This window comes from Talpa occidentalis, unplaced genomic scaffold (genome assembly GCF_014898055.3).
Source record: "Talpa occidentalis isolate TD23 unplaced genomic scaffold, MPIMG_talOcc4v2.1 talOcc4.7, whole genome shotgun sequence".
NCBI classification, from domain to species: domain Eukaryota; kingdom Metazoa; phylum Chordata; class Mammalia; order Eulipotyphla; family Talpidae; genus Talpa; species Talpa occidentalis.
In genome coordinates, this window is record NW_023605083.1 from 130,886,570 (window position 1) to 130,903,219 (window position 16,650).

The following is a 16,650-nucleotide window of genomic DNA, read 5'->3' on the forward strand; positions in this document are numbered from 1 at the left end:
TCGCAAACTTGAGGTTGATTTGAGCTGGGAAACCTACTTTTATTTCTCAGTCTCCAATTGCACACTTTTGCCCTTGGCCATCTGTCGTGACGCCGTGCACCTTAAGTGACAAAGAGGATGGAACAAAAGGGCCCACATAATCTGTCATGCTTCGCTGCAGAGACGCCTCTGGAGATTCTTCAATGGCCCATCCCAGCAAAGGGGGAGCAAGGGCATCGATTTCATGAGCGAAAGCCAGCATCCCTCTAGGGAGAGCCAGCACAAAGGCAGCGTGCCCACAAAAAGAGGAACACCGCACCTCCCATGGTACATTCCAGATCTCCAGTCTGGGCCGTGCATGGCCCAGAGCTGTAATCCCCACAGGCCATCCCCTCCAGCTCAGGCTGTTGGCACTGCCAATCCCCTTGGCCTGAGCAAACCCTGCCACAAATGACTGAGGGGTCAGCAAGCTTTCAGTTAAGGGCCAGGGGTAATATTCAAGGCAATACAGCCCTGGTGCAGCTCAACTCTGCCTTTGTGATGGAAAAGCAGGCACAGGAAAATGTAAACAGATGGGCATGGTTGGGTGGCAATAATGTCTAGTCACAAGAGTATGCAGCAGACCAGATCTGGACCACGGGTGTGGGGTGCCCGCCTCATAACCTCCTTAAAGACCCCAACATGCTTAAAGCAGAGACCATCTTGTGCTGTTTCTTCCAATCCTCAATGCTTGGCACAAAGTGGTGACTATGGCAGGGTCTCCATATATGCTGGATGAATTAATAAAAAATGAATGAATGAATGAATGAAAAATGAGCCGGTCATCTGGAAGGATGAAACATCTATTTGTGCCCACAGAGAAATGTATCAGAGTTGGTATGACTCTGAACACTCACATTTGGCCATCAAACCAAAGAGGCCCTTTTCACCCTCTTGCTCATCCTCGCTCACATACACTCCCACCTATCTTCATGGGAACAGGAAAGGACACCCACAGAGGAAGAGACACCCCCAAATAATGCCCTGGCCCATCCCAGCTAGTAGGTCTAACCTGCAGGGAACGTCGAAAGGGCACAGGGGAGGTGGGTTTCCCAGGCCGGAGAGGGGAGATGCCCGCGGAGGAGAAGGGAGCGGACGGGGCGGGCAGGAAGGAAGGAAGGAAGGAGACCATGTGGGGGCTCCGGGCCACTCCGCCCCGGAGCTCAGCAGGGCCAAGGAACACACGTGGGTTCTTCCAGCGAGACAAATGCGGCTGCTTTCCATCACCGTCGAGAGGTAATATATATCATTTCCTCCCCCACACAGTTATAATGACATTGGAAATCTGAAGCATGAAATTGAAAAGAAAAAATATAATAAAAATAATAACAGTCTGTCTCCTTCCTGGGTGTTTTTTTGACTTTCTCCTTCCTTCCTCTCACCTGCCCCACCCCCTCCCATCTCAAAGCAAGACTTCGCTCTCCCTGCAAGGACTCGAGAGTCAGGTGCTGGGAAGGCAGAGCCCCGTCTCCTGGCACATGTTGCTTGGGGTGTGGGGAGGCCCAGGGGACACAGCTGTCATCACATCACCCTGGGGCTCGAAAACACCACAACTGTTCAGGGACCAGGAGGGCAGGGTCAATGGTCAGTCCTGTCTTCTGGGAGATGTTTGGGGTCTCCTACCCGGGACTGGTGTGGCTTCGGGTCTTTCATCTTAACAGAGACAGTTTTCACTAGAAACTGACCACTGGCGACCTTTAAAAATTCAAGGCCTCGTCATGCAGACTTTATGGGCCCAACCCCAGGATGGTGAACCCTGTGTGTGCTGCAGCACCCTATGCAGGAAGCAACCAGGGTGGAAATGTCAGGGTGGTGGCTAGTTGTGGCCTCCCCAAATCTCCCTCATGCACCTGCCACACTCAGGTTGTCAGATGACACCAGGGCTCAAAGTCACACCAAGCCAGCCTGGGCGCACCTCCCCACTGCTTCACTGAGTGCCCACCTGCAGGGCGGCCTGTGCCCTCAACAGACAAGCATCCCTCTCCTGGCCACTACATCTAGTGCAATATGAGAAGACCCGCCGCGAGTAGAATCTAGGAGGCCCTGGGGGGCCCCAGGTCCAAATCTTGAAAAAAGCACATTTAAGAGGTGTTCCACTTTGGACACCTACCCAGAGGTTTCCAAGGTGATCCATCCAGCTTAAGCAATGATGCTGGGGTGAGGTCCACTCTGGGGGTGGGGTCCACTCTGGGCGCTAGCAAGTTCATCACCCCTAGAGGCTGGGTCAGGTCTCATCACCTCTCAGTCCCAGGAAGAGGAAAATCATGGCTCAGAGGACATGCACAGGCAACCTCTGCAGGGGCCTCATGAGAGCCCATGCAGGCATCCCTGTCCACTGTCCAGCAGCACTTGGGCTGTGGCCCATTTCAGTTCAGTCCACGCTGAAAAAATTCTCCAAGACGTAACGAGTGTCCTCTCAGCCAACAGCAATCATTCCTTCCCATCCGAGATCGGAATAAAGGCCAGGACTCCTGAAGGCCCTGCTCAATGGCTGCTGCCCACCCCGGCTCTTTCTCTCCACTACTTACTCCAGAATAAAGCTTTCCAGGGCATCTGACTGGTGTGTCCTCCCTGGGTCCCTCGTGCTACCTTTTAAGTCCACCTTTTCCCATCTGTTCCCCATGGACGTGGCGAAGAGCTGGCGACGTCCTCCTGCCAGTTCAGCGGCCATCATTAAGAGAGCGTCATTAACTCCCAACAGAGAGCCGGTGGCTTGGGAAGAACATTTTTACCACTTGCCGCACAGAAGCAGACTCAGCCAAAAGCTCCTGGAGAAAATCGTGCCTTTCATGAGAAGCCAGCTCCCTATGGGTTACATAATAGATACTCGACTGCCTTCTCATGCCTACAAATGAAGCTTCCCGATAGGTTGGCTCTTTCTCTTCTGTGGTTTCAGGGTCCTGTTTAGCAAACACAAGGACTTCTTCGTTGAGAGAGCATGAACACTGAGTCAACGATTCCTAGTTAGTTCCAGCCTCACCAAAAAAAAGACATCAGAACTAAAGCGGAGAAGGTTAAAATGGCGACCTGGACATTTCAGGCTCTCCAAGTTCATCCAAACGTTGATCTGTGTGGTGTGGTGACTGCTTCCTTACTCAGATGACAAGATAAGTCTGTCACGTGGTTCAGTGGCTCATTGAATAGGTGAGCAGGCGAACAAGTGAACTGAGGACTAAAGTCCTTCACAACTGCCTGCAACAAAATGATACGCTAACCTTGGCAGGTACCCACCCCTTTCAATGGGCCGATCCAGGAAACCACTAGTGAACCATCTCGTTCAATGTCCCTGGTTCTCAGCAGAGTTGATTAAGGTCCAGAGAGATCACAGAGTCGCCCCTGGTCATTCAGCTGAATGCTGGTGCCCCTGACTTCCCACCTGGGTTTGGTCCTGGCACTGCCACTATGTAGCAATTTTCAATTCTAAGTCACTTATCTCTCTGACTTTGTCTGTTGTCTGTGAAGAAAGACAGCTGGAGGCTCTGTGGTGTGAGAGGGTTCAGTCAGCGCCTCTGCTCACCCTGTGATCTGAATAATGTATCTACACTGGCTGGGCCTCACCTACAAAGCGAGGGTACAGGAGAGCCATCTGGAGCTGGTGTGAAAGGTAAATTAGATGATCTACTAAAGTGGGTGGCAAGGCACCTGGTCATAGAAAGAACTCAATAAATAATTGTTCTTATAATCATCTAAAATCTTTTACAGCTTTAAAGTGTTACTACTCAAGGACTCTAATAAGGGATAATGACTCTCCCTTTTATTTTTTTTTTAAATGGTAACAGTTTCCCCATTAGGTTCATGCCTCAGGCAAGAATCCCGGCCAGACTTGGGTACTGAGAAAGACTACGATGAAAGCAACTTGGAGAGTGATTTAAGGGAGAAAAAGAGGCAAATGGATTCCACGAGGAATCATTTAAGGAGAACTGATTAACACTTCTAACGCCTGGCTAATGAGGAAAAATAACCTGTGAAAGAGATTGCCAGCACAATCATAATACACACATCCTTTGCTCCAGGAATCTCCCTTACAGGAATACTAGTTTTGTGCACAATTACACATCACATAAATATATCGCGGCAACATTAAGTCAGCTACACACTTCCCTGCACGTATGACACATACATAAATGCACACACATGACTGTAAAAACAGGTTACACCTGAGCAAGATACACTGGGACCCCGGGCAACTGACTAGGAAGCATCGCAGGGCTGTGTCAAGGAAGCATAACCTTCAGGATGCCAGGCACTGTGTCACACCCACCTGCCCTGACTCTGCACAGTCAGCCTCTCCAGGGACAAGGGGGAGAGACAGGGACTGTCTTTTTTTTAACTATAACTACATCTGAACTTTTACATGTTTCACTAGAGATGACACACTGGAGTTCTCTAGGATTTCTCAGCCTAGGTGCCACTGATACTTTGGACAGGATGGTTTTTTTGTGGCAAGGGCCGTTCTGTGCATCTAGAATGTTCCGCAGCATCCCTGACCTCCACCCACAAGACACCAGTAGTGACAGCCAAGCATGCTGATGTTCCCTGGGGGTTGAGAACCACGGTTCTAACCGCTAGGTTGGCAACATGACATATACGATTCCAGGACAAGGACTGACAGCTCCGGCCCCCTGGGCTCTGTTGCTTGCCCTGGTATGGGGAAGTTGTGAAAATCCACTTCTAAATGCCACTGCCTCTGAAATCTCCTGGGTTTGAGTTCTGATTACCCCTACATCAAGCTTTTATGTTTCCGATGCTTCTGGCCACCTGCCAGAAGGGCCCTTGTGCAACTAGCTTATATTCAAGGTCCATTTTAGAAGAGAGGACTAATGCACGTTCTGATAAATACACATAGACTAATTTTAGAAGCTCTTTCTTTTTCTGCCAACTACTTAAAGCCTGTTTTAGCTCCTCCTGGTTAAATGAGCAAGATCATCCACTCGTCAGATGATGTTTTCAAGGACAGGACATCCTAAATGTTGATGTTGTGATGCCCACGGATGGAGACCGCTAGTTGTTTTGGTTTCTGTGTCCTTCCTAGTTTCATTCTGTTGCTTGTCTCTCGCTATGTAAATCTTACAACAGTATTTGACCCGAAAGCATAAACGAGAAACTAGAACCGCATCCAAATGTTTGGTCAGAGGGGCTGAAAGCACAGAACAGAGCTCTTCAAACTTTGTTCCCAGGGACCCCCTGAAGAAATTGAAAAACTTCATAGTTTTCAAATTGACAATGGAAAGTTTGCACCTTAAGTTGAAAGAGCAGTAAAAGATGGCATATAACTGCTGGTTTGTTTAAACAGTTTCATCGGTCTCTGCAGGTGTCCAGTGCCATCTAAACAAGAGGCTTGGTCCCACCATGGTCCACTTAATTACGCATCTGAACTCAGCCGTGCGTCATGTCTGTGGGTTACCTGATACACACACAAAAATGCATGAGCCAGCTCTTCTTCAAAAGTCAAAGCATGGGCCTCCCTGGTGGCGCAGCGGTTGAGCGTTGGGTCGCGAAGCTGCCCGCAGCCTCTGCAGCACCGGTTCGATCCCCGGCTGCTCCCCAGCCACCGGAGGAGGGTCCCACATGGCGCGCAGACCTCTCCTGCCGCCCGCTGCTCCCCTCAGCAGTGTACTTCGCTCCTTCTGCCTGCTCTGCTCCCCGCTCTGGCTCTGGTGAATTCTCTCACCCTCCCGCGCTTCTGACTGTACCCAGTGCTTGTATAAACAAAACAAACAAACAAATAAATAAATAAATAAATAAATAAATAAATAAATAAATAAATAAAACATGCCTCTATTAAAAAAAAAAAAAAGTCAAAGCACCTGCATCATTCCTTTCTTCCCTTGAATTTCCCTTCCAGTTCTCCATCAAATTGTATCCTAAAGCTGCTTGTATTTTATGCCCAAAAGCCTCGCATTGATTTCTTGACCATATCTCTCTGCAATAGGAACATCTATATACATTTTGGTTTAATTTTCAGTATGTGCAGTGAACCCAAGGCTCCACCTGCTTCTTCTTTCCTGGACTGAGTTACCACTACAAGCGCTCATGGTAGAGAACAGACCCACAGCGATTAAAAAAAAAAAAGAATACACAGCTTTAGCATTACTAAACTTTAAAAAGTAAAATATTCTTGGACATGCACATTTTCATGGGGAAGGTCTTTCCTTGTTTTGTCAGTTCGGTCTATATCTGTGGCTATATACTCGTAGTCATTGCTAGAATAAGATGGCCATGCATCAATTTCATATTTTGCTTTTTTTCACATAAGCAAAGAGAAAAATACATGATGTAAAACATGATTAAAAAATAGTTATTTTGTTAAAATATGGTCATTCAGTTCTTTGAACTCTGTCCAAGTGACACACCCAAATCCCAGAGTGGTCCATCATGGAGAAGCTCTCTGCTGACAATTCAGTTAGAGCCACATTCGAGGGACGGGATGGCATCTGAACTGCTGAAGGAGTTGTGCCCAGTGACCAGTAACTAGCTCTTCGCTTTCTCCACACTGACACCAACATGCCAAGGGCCCTGTGTTTACATATGCAGACTGTGTCCCAAAGACAAGGGACTAAGGGGACAGTGAATCTTTTTTTGTAAAGAGGGAGAGGAAAACCGGGTACAGGGAGGTGGGCAAAGAACCAGCTGTCGGCACACCCTCAGGCAGAGCAGCTGCGGAAGGCAACCCAAACTGGAAGTTGGGGGACCTGGGCACCAACTCTGGTGACACTATCGATGCATCTTGCACCCCCTGGGAAGTCTCTGTGTACCCCTGAAGGTGCACAGACCCCAATGCGAGGGCGGCTGACTGAGAGGCTCTCCAGGAGGCGCACCCTGAGGCAGCTTTTATGAATCTCCGGACTATAAAAACAGGAGAGAGGAACCAAATCCTCATCAACCAAAGTGAAAAGCACATACTCCATGCTCCAGACAAGACCAGCAGGGCGGGGATGCACAGCACCCCCAAGTCGTGCACGCCTGGAAGGGGAACTTGACCTCCTCCCTCTCTCAGTCTAACTCCCAGCAAACAGAAGGCCTGGGGGCTGAGGAGAAGTTGCGCAGCCCCACGAGGAAGCAAGGAGCTGAACTCCAATGCAGGTCACTCTACAGTTAAGTCCCTCGTTTCTCATGAAATACTAGTGTGGAGAGCGACAGTGACCACCTGAACGGAGACATCCTATTCTGTCAGAAATTAACACGGGGTAAGAAAAAGGTCATTCATTAAAAAATAAAACAAATCTCTAGCGTTAGGAGACAGGAGGCTGTTAATAGATCAAAAGAGACCTGAAGAAAACGTAACAAAGTCGATATGAAAATCGTGTTTGGATCCAGACTCTAATAAAACAATTTCCAGAAGACCGCTTGGGGGAAAAAGTAGGAAATCTGAAAACAGACTGAGTATTGGGTTGTCTTAAGGAATTCCTGTTGGCTGTGGTAGGTGTGACAGTGTCACACGAATTTGCTTTTTAAAAAGCTGTTCAGTTCAAGAGGTGTATTGAATGTACAGGTGAAGTGAGGTGATGGCTGGGATTCGCTTTTACAAAATATTCCGACCTCCCAAGAAGGCTGGGGGAAGGCAGAGGAAATGAGATTAGCAAAATGCCAATCACGATGGCAGCAGGGGCTGGGTGCCTGCGGGCACCGCAGGGTTCAGGCAACGTTTTTACATGTTTGGAAATGTCTATGATAAAAGAACTTCTAAGGGGAAAGAGAAGAGAAGGAGCTGTAATTTAGTTAAATCTATTTAATGACTGCCAAAGAGGCTCTGTGCTGGGCCCCTCCTAAATATTATCTTATTTACAAGTCCTGAAGCAGCTGCCAAGAAGCCTCCTTCACCCTCGAAAGAGGGGCAGAGGCTTGTGATGCACTGGATAATAGATCCCGTGACTGGTGGGTGGGGGGACCATCGGCACCTGGGAACCCTGAGATGCAGCGAGCCCACCTTGGAGAGGCTGGAAATGCCCCTTGGCAGAGAGATGTCAGAACAAACACGTCTCCATTATCATTCCTCCCACCACATGCTACTTACCCCTGCCGCAAAGCCGAGGCTTCCATCTAAGATCCGCCTCTGAAAATGAAAACAAGATGTTTCAGAATCTCTGGGGTATCTCGTGGGACAAGGGTACGCCAGGAGAGACACATGAATCAGCCTGGCCCCGCCCGGGGTGTGACCCCATCGGAAGCCTGGGTCCGAAGCCTTGGTCCACTACAAAATGGACCAAGAACAGGGGAAACATTGTCTTTAAACCTTCCATCCCTCCCACGGCCAATCAGCGTCTGTTCAGCGTGGCGCTTGGCTGGCCCTGACCGCGGTTGCCTCTTACGCTGCTCTCCCCTTGGGTGAGCTGTGACCACAAACCGGTAGAAATTGAACCCCCTGGCCCCTGGCCACATCCACAGCAAGGGAGCATATGCGCACCCTAGGCAGGACCCAGCACTGCTCCCCTCGGTAGTGACCTAACGTGCATACCTGGATCCACAGGAAACAGGTACCCAGCGCTCTTTGAAGCACTATCTGTGAGAGCTGAAAACCAGGAACTATTCACAACAGAGGGACGGAGATGTCGATTAGGAAGCACACGCACAGGACACCAGCGGACACTGAGAACACCCAGGGCACCCGGATGGTGGGATGCAACCAGGAGGGGCACCGGAAAACAAATGGGGGACACCAGTGGACCCAGGAGAGCACGCGCTTTGAGATAACTCCATTCACATAATGGACAAAAACAGGGGAAACGAATTTCTAATCTGACAGACCAGGAGAGCGTTTCCTTGGAGTGGAGGGAGGGGGGGTGGGTAGTGACTGGAAAGGGAATCCCTGCAAGGGCTGCTGGGAGGTTGGACTGTTCGAGTCTTCTGCGTACTATTTGGGGACACATCTGGAAAAAATGATCAAGCTGCACACTTATAAAATGTGCATTTTTCTATACGCACCTTACATTTCAATAAAAAAAAATAATTTAAGAGGTGGCCAAAAGTAGGGATATACAATCTACAGCCACGTGAACACATGGCAGGCATGCAAAGGTGTTGATTACTCCAATGCTTAAAGTCCCCACCGAGGCTGGGGAGTGGGAGCCATGGTCAGTCACCTGCAGCCAGAGGCAGCCTCTTCCCACCTCAGTGTGCAGTGGAGGGAAGGTTTGACCCTGGGGAGCTAGACAAATGATGTTCTTCCCTAGCAAGCCATGACGCAAGCAAAGCTGGTCTAGCCAACTAATATAATCACATCAGACAGATACAATAAAGAAGCCAAATAAAATCATTCCATCAGCCTGCCTCTGGATCCTGGAAAGAGGAAAATTATACTTCTCTTAAGGTAAATCTACCCATTATTCCACTTCTAGCCATTTATCTCAGAACCAATCAGGTATGTGCTCAAAGATTGATGTTCACGGTCATGTTATTTCTGAAAGTAGGAAAAAGGGACCTACCCTATATGTCCAACAGTTAGGAAATGGTTACATGACCTGCTGGCACCTTGCTGTGATGGAACATTACGCAGCTGTCTACGTAACCAAAGTTACTCACTCAAAGCAAAGAAACATTAGAGATACAGGGGGGAATACTCACAAAATCAAGTCAGAAAAGCTAGTTACAAAGCATTATATATAACTTAATCTGAATTATGTAAAGAAAATAAACATACACTTGCATATACTCAAATATAACTGAATATATTTGGACAAATGTTTAGATTTCTGAGAAGGGCGATTAGGAGGGTTTCTTGATTCTTTTCTTTCTTTCTTTTTTTTTTTTTAAAGATTTATTTATTTATTTATACAAGCACTGGGTACAGTCAGAAGCGCAGGAGGGTGAGAGAATTCACCAGAGCCAGAGCGGGGAGCAGAGCAGGCAGAAGGAGCGAAGTACACTGCTGAGGGGAGCAGCGGGCGGCAGGAGGGGTCTGTGCGCCATGTGGGACCCTCCTCCGGTGGCCGGGGAGCAGCCGGGGATCGAACTGGCGCCGCAGAGGCTTCGGGCAGCTTCACAACCCAGTGCTCAACCGCTGCGCCCCGGGGGAGGCCCTGTTGATTCTTTTCTTTAAGCTGGTCTATAATTTACAAGTTTCCTACCATTAAAATACATTTTTTTAAATCAGGAAGCCAAATTTTGATTGAAACGTAACCACAGCAGCAGTGGTGGGCAGAGGGCCTACTCGGCCACACGACTCTCACAAAAGTCTCCACCCTAGTGAAAACGGAGGTTTCTCAGGGGACACAGAGCACACCCGTGGACTCGTGTCCGGGGTGGCCTCTGTCCCCCCATCCAGGCCCTTCAAGTCCTCACGTCTCCTGTGCTGAAAAGTCTAGCAGCGCACCGAGGCTGCTCTCTTTAGGTGCTGCTGGCAGGGCTGATGCATGGCCAGCTTCTGGAAAAATAGCACTTAAACAGCTCCCTCCAGTCCCTGGCAGCCAGGGGTGACCATAACCACATTGTCCTGCAAACAAGGTGGTCCAGGCGGGCCACCTGCTGTCGTCTGGGGGTCTGGAATTTTGGTAGAAGCAAAGCACAGAGGACCCATCTGAGCAGCACCCAGTACAAACCTGGGGGACCAGGGAGTGAAATATGGACACCTATGGAGGCGTAAAAATGTACCCCCAAAGTTAAGACATATAAACAGCTACCAGATTAACACCAAAAAAAAAAGAAAATTTTTTTTAAAAACCTTGGGAGCTGAGACTCTAGTGGCAGATGCACATACATACACACAAGCATGCACACATGCACACGCACATGTGCACACATGCCTGCATTTTCCTCACTGGGAAGGAGCAGCAAGCTCTGTGTGCCCCTCCCAGGAGGGAGGCGCCTCGGAAGCCCAGATTCTCCAGACTCCAACTGAGCCTCGCCCCTGACGACCCCCCCACAGTAGTGAAACTCAGCACATGTACAACTATCTGCTGAGTCCCGTGGATGATTCTGGGGGCCTCAGGGGTCGCCTCTATGCCTCCACACAGAGAACGTTTTCAGCAATTCCTCCTCAGACCTGGGTAATTATCCCCACACAAGGCAAAAGAGGGGCTCCTCGGCTCCAAAGGAGAGGGGGCACATCTGAGATGAAGGCCCACACAGCACTGGCCGGGCCACGCAGGCCTCCGAGTCCCCCTATGAGCTGCATTTAACTCCGCCCTCAAGGGCCCCTGCAGCAGCGAAGCCCCGGCCATGGAGACCCAAGTCTCCCCTTCCCAATGCAAAAGAACGTGGCGAAGAGGACAGCACGGGTCGTTCTGCCCCTGATGGGTGTGGCCGTCGTGAGAAAGGAGGCTTAGGTGGTCTGGTGCCCTCCCTCAGGTTCTTGGGGGCCTCACACCCCTGAAAGCCTTCAGAAGCTCTCACCACCTGTGACAGTACCAGGAACTCAGGGCTGCGCGTCAAGAGTTCCTTGTCCTCAAACCTCCCGCCGAGGGAGAGGGGCAGTGCAGGGCGAGGTGGGGCCTAATCCCGACATGGGCACCTGCTCTGCTGGCCTCTGACACAGCGCCCAGCCTGCCAACTTCCTGGACCGCTTGGAGTTTCCAGATCCGGCTCATAGCCCTGTTTGAAGAGCCTGAATCACTCCCGGGTTGGCCACACCTACAATTTCCAGGACTGCAGCGAACAGGGCAGGGACTTAGCAAGATGGGAAAGGAGAGCTCTGAGCCTGGGGCCCTAAGACTGTCCTGAGCCTGGGGCTAGAGGAGAGAAAGGAATTTCAGACCTGGAGGTGGGAAGTGGATGTGGGTTGTGGAGGAGCAGGTGAGGCTAGGGGAGAAGGTGTAGGGCAAGTGTGGGGGTACAGAAGGTCTAGAGAAGCGTGGGCACTAGGCAGGGGTGTGTGTGTAGGTGTGGAGTGAGTAGGTGGGTTATAGGACATGAAGAGGGAAAGATATGGGGGTACAGAGGGTTAGAGAGGTGCTCGGTGTGTATGGTGACATAAGGGGCTGAAGTAAGGGTGCAGGGTCTGTGGGTGCACAGACCACACAAGAGTGAGGTATTCGGGTGACATCAGCAGGCAACATGGGGGGTGGCTCTGCACATATTCATCCCAAAGGGGAGGGAATGAGCCTGCAGAGGGGGTGAGAGGAGGGATGATCCCCTTCCTTCTCCCAAGGCCTCTGAGTGATCCCAGCTAACTCAAGGCCACAGGGCAGGACAATCGCTGCCAAAGCCCATTGTTCTTCAGGCAGGCAAAATGCCACCTGCTCCAGGCCTGAACAAAGCCAGAAGAAGACAGAAAGCAGGGGGATGCCTAAGGGAGTCCACTGGGCTCACTTCCGTCACTTCCGTCTCCCTCTGAATCAATCGGGAGAAGCCAGGGAGGAACTGTGGACACCGTCCTCTGGGCCTGGCAGGGAGAAGGGGGAAAAACCAGAGCAGGGAAGAACACCACCCCCGATCTGGAGGTGTGGCCAGTGGCATTAAAGAGTCTGCAACCCCCTATGCATGTGGCAAGGGGTTGTGAGGTGCTGGGGAGCCCCCCTGGAACCCCCAGCACTGAGGCAAGACAACTCACCTGTCCACTAGAGAAGATGAACACAAGCGCAGCCCCGGCCGCTGTCATCCCCCAGGTGAAGAAGGTCCCCAGCAAGGCCTGGAACACTGGGCTGTGGCCCTGGAGCATGTTGGCAATGGCTGCGTGCAGAGGAGCAGAGGGTCAGCGGGCCCTGCTCTGGGGCCTCCCCGGCACCTCCACCTCGCCGGCCTGTGTCTGGCCAGGAGACACGCACCTGCCCCTCCTGCCTGCCCACAACCGCCTCCAGGAGCCAGCAGCAGGCCGTGGTCTTCGCTAGTTGCGCCCAGGTATGGGGAATCACCTAACTCTGAGAGATGGGGGGCATGGAGGGAGACAGCAGAGGGGAGAGCCCTGGGAAACAGCAGCAGAGGGAAGAAGCTCAAAGGCCACGGATCAGGTCGCCCTGAGGAAGGGAGGACAGGAGTGCCTGTGAGCAGCCGGCGGCACATCCCGCCTCCTCCACCTGCCACGGCCAAACACAGCTCAGTTCAGGCTCCCTCTTGCACTGCTTCCACCAAAATCCTGATCGAACCTTGCACGGCTCCCTGTGGCACCTCCCATGGGCCAATGTAAACTCCACCAGCCGAGCTTCACCAGCCCACCTAGTCCAGCCTGTGTCACCATCACACCTGGGGACTCCGTACTCCGGCCCATCTGAGTCAGTGACAGTCCCTTCAATGAGCCCCACGGTCCTGCTCAAGTGCCCTTCCCACGACCCCTTTCCAGACGCCTTCCTTCGCCACCCGGAGCAGCCTCCTTCTCCGTTGCCCACCGAGTGCCACCTCCCTGCAGGACATGCCGGATCTCTCCTGTCCAAAGGGCACATCCTTGGCACCTTCCTTGTGTGGCTGCCTCCTTCCTCATTTATATCACGATGTACTTGAGGACATTAATGATGCACTTTAACAAATGGCACCCCTGTAAAACAGGGCATTCTGGCACCCCCAAAATACCTGTTCAGTTGAAAAAGGCTACCTTACCTTGATAGGACCTTCAGCAAGGACAGGGAGACGGACCCACAGGTGCTGTCATTCCCCCCATGGCTCAGCAGGCTATGCTGGCGCTGAGGTCACGCCACTGCCCACCAGGGACAGGAAGGGAAGTTCCATTCCCTCCTGCGTTTGCCGCAAGAACCGCTTCTAGACTTGCACATGTTCTAAGTGCTAACTCTGGAATGACCTGGTATTAGCCTCCCGCTGTGGAAAGTTACAAGATAGAGAAACCCGTTTGTTGAAAAGCCCTGTGTTCTGGTACACAAACACCAGGGCGCTGCTCAAAGGCCTCATTCAGCTCCCACCACTCCTCCAGCACCCACAGGATTGGACTCAACCCCACTAGACCCTGTCCTGCCAGGCCTGGTGCCCCGCGAGCAGCCAGCTGCACTGGGCTTGCAGACCCAGAGCTGAAGACACTACCCCTCTCTCTGTTGGTGCTGGAAGGGGACTGTGGCAGAGGGTGATGCCCAGAAAAGAGCCTGGCAGCACTGCTAGTCCTCACACCTAGGAAAGCTGGGTGCCAGGGCCATCCTGGAAGAACCCAGGTGAGCCCAGGCTCTGCCCTGGTGCCAGTAGGCCTCTCAGAGAAATGAGATCGGGCTGTGTCCCCCACAGCCTATTCCATCTGGTCTCAACTCAGGATGGCTGCACCAAAAGAAGGAGAAAATCACTTATAAACAGAAAAACAGGGGCCCCCCTGGTGGCACAAGGGGTTAAGTTGCACCCTGGGTGGGAGCTACCCACATGGTGCAGCAGACCTCTCCTGTCTCCCCGCTGCTCCCCTTGGTAGTGTATTTCAGTCAATCTGCCTGTTCTGCTCCCCACTGTCTCTGGTGAACCCTCTTAGCCCCCGCACCTCTGGCCTACACCCCAGCTCTTGTATGCATAAAAAAATAAAATAAGTTTTTAAAAAATGCAGACTCTCAGGCCCCACCCCAGCCTGGCTGTCAGAATCTGCAGGTGATCTGGCTCCATGGGGGGTCCTTAACATTCAAGCATGGAAAGCACCAGTCCAGACCCCGGGCAACTTCTACCAGACCAAGAGCTTAGGGACACGAGGCCTCCTGCCACACCAGCAAGGCGGACACAGAGTCCCCAGAGAGTGAGAAGTCGCTGCACCTCAGCAGCACCTGGGAACAGGGAGTGTCAGCCTTGGCAGCTCAAGGGCATGGGGCGCCGACTTCCTCCTGAGCTGCACATCGCCCACAAACCCTGGCTAGTTAGCAGGAGGGAGGACTGGTCTCTGCCCACTCCAACTTTAAAGAGGCCAACACCACCCACGCGGGGCCGCATGCCTCTGCAGCAGGTGATCCGGCTGATCAAGGACTCAGCTCTTGTCTGTCCCTTTTAAAGCTGTTGCCCTGCTTCCCAGAGAGTCAGCTTCAAGAGGTGGGAGTCTGCAGAAGGGGAGCTGGCCCTGGGGCAGCCCCAGCCCTGGGAGCTGCACACACCAGCCCTGAGTCGGCTGGGGCAGCGAGTGTGAAGTGTGCTCAGAGTGTGGTCCGCGGACCAGGGGCCTGGGGGGTGCCCAGAAAGGGGCATCTCAGCCCAGCTGCACCTTAACCAGGTCCCAGTCAGGGTCAAGGGGTCCTGGGAACCCCAGGACCAGGGGGGTCTCCCCAAACTGGAACTGTGGCCACTGTTGCTCCCAGATCCCCGGGCTCCCCCACACGCCCAGGGTCAAGTCTGACTGCGGAGCGTGTCCACGAGGCAGGTCAGCACCCCAGGGCTCTCCTGGAGGGGGCAGGGGCGGCTCCGGGCACCCCCCGCCGTGCCCTGCACCTGCCGCGGCCGCCCGCTCCTCCTGCAGCCCTGCTCCGCCCAGGCAGCCCCGCCACACTCCGGGGTGCTGCCCGTGCACGTCCCTCGGGCGTGTCCTGGGGGTCCCGGGCCTCCGCCCCCCGGCGGCGCCGAAGGAGAGAAAAGGCGACTCACTCCAGGGCCCCCCGGAGCCCCCGCGCCGCTTCCAGCAGCCGCGGCCGCGGCTCCGCTCCGCGCTCACTTCCTGCTTCGCCGCACACGTGTCCCGGCCCAGGCCCCGCCCCCGCGCGCGCGGGCCCCGCCCGCCGCCCCGTCGATTCTCCGGTTCACAGGCCCGCGCAGCCCCGGAGCCGCTGGGGCGGGCGCAACTGGGCCCCGCGGTCCAGCAGGCGCCCACCGGGTCAACCTCAGGGGCGCGGCTGCAGCCAGGAAAGCAGAGGCAGGAGCCCCTGGGACGTCCCTGCTGTCGTGCATGTGGCAGCTCTCTGGGGAGGGAGCCACCCAGCTGGGTGTGTTTGGAGAGGGTGGGGGATGGAGTGCCCCCCAGCAGCATCGTGCTCAAGGTCGGTGGCCCTCAGCTAAGGTCCCTCCCATCAGAACCATAGATGATTAGCGCCCCCCAAGGTCTGGGTGCCTGGGATGTTCTGTTCTGGCACCCCAGGAGTTGCTGGTGCGCCCCAGGCCAGGGCTTTGCTGTCCTGCCCTTCCAGAAAAAGACCTGGAGTAGAGTTGCTCATATTTAGACAAAAATGAAATTTTTAGCCAAAATGAAAACAAGGACACCCCCCCCCACACACACACACACAGGGAACCAAAAAAAATTTAGTGTGAATATGTACAATACTTGCCATATAATTTTGCTCAAAACCTAATTGTGATTTAGCTGAAATTGGAACGTAGCCAGGTGTCCTATATTTTATCTGGTGGCTCTGCCAGAGGATCCCGCACCCTGGACAGAAAAACTGCCCCCATCATCACAGTGGCCACCCACCAGAGGACCCCAGAGGAGCGGGCCCCTGCTGTCCAGGAGAAGTCAGTCGTTCACACTGGCAATTCGCCACATCCGTGCACAGTCAGGGAAGGAAGACAGTAGGGTGGCCTCTGACCCCAGAGCGGGGAGACTGGCAGAAGCTGTCTTAGCTCCAGCTGCCATAAGAAAAAAACACAGACCCAGGGACTTGAACCACCGACATGTATTTTCTTACACTCCTGGAGTTTGCAAGTCCAAGATCAGTGCAAGGTCCAGGTGCATTCAGTTCCTGGGAGGACTTGTTCTGGCCGACAGACAGCCGCCCTGTCCTGTGTCCTCACATGGCCTCACCAACTACCCGGATCTCAGACTTCTAGCTTCCAGAATTTAGGAGCAAAAAATGTGTTGCTGTTAAGCCTCCA

The 16,650-nt window shown here is 52.8% G+C and overlaps 1 protein-coding gene across 6 annotated transcripts in view; it reads right to left on the reverse strand.

The window, feature by feature from the left end:
• Positions 1-15,499, reverse strand: part of SLC39A11 (solute carrier family 39 member 11) — a 238,912-nt gene extending 223,413 nt beyond the window's left edge. For 3 of the 6 annotated variants that reach the window (XM_037493905.2, XM_054688629.1, XM_054688631.1), the window contains exons 1-3: positions 12,717-13,465; positions 12,503-12,621; positions 8,033-8,071 (exon numbers count right to left, since the gene is read on the reverse strand). In XM_037493905.2, the coding sequence (XP_037349802.2) occupies positions 8,033-8,071; positions 12,503-12,621; positions 12,717-12,951 (393 nt within the window). In that variant the 5' untranslated portion in view covers positions 12,952-13,465. Of the gene's footprint in view, positions 1-8,032; positions 8,072-12,502; positions 12,622-12,716; positions 13,466-15,432 lie in introns of those variants that run through there. The other 3 variants (XM_054688633.1, XM_054688630.1, XM_054688632.1) reach the window with 3 other exon arrangements.
• Positions 15,500-16,650: the final 1,151 nt, after the last annotated feature.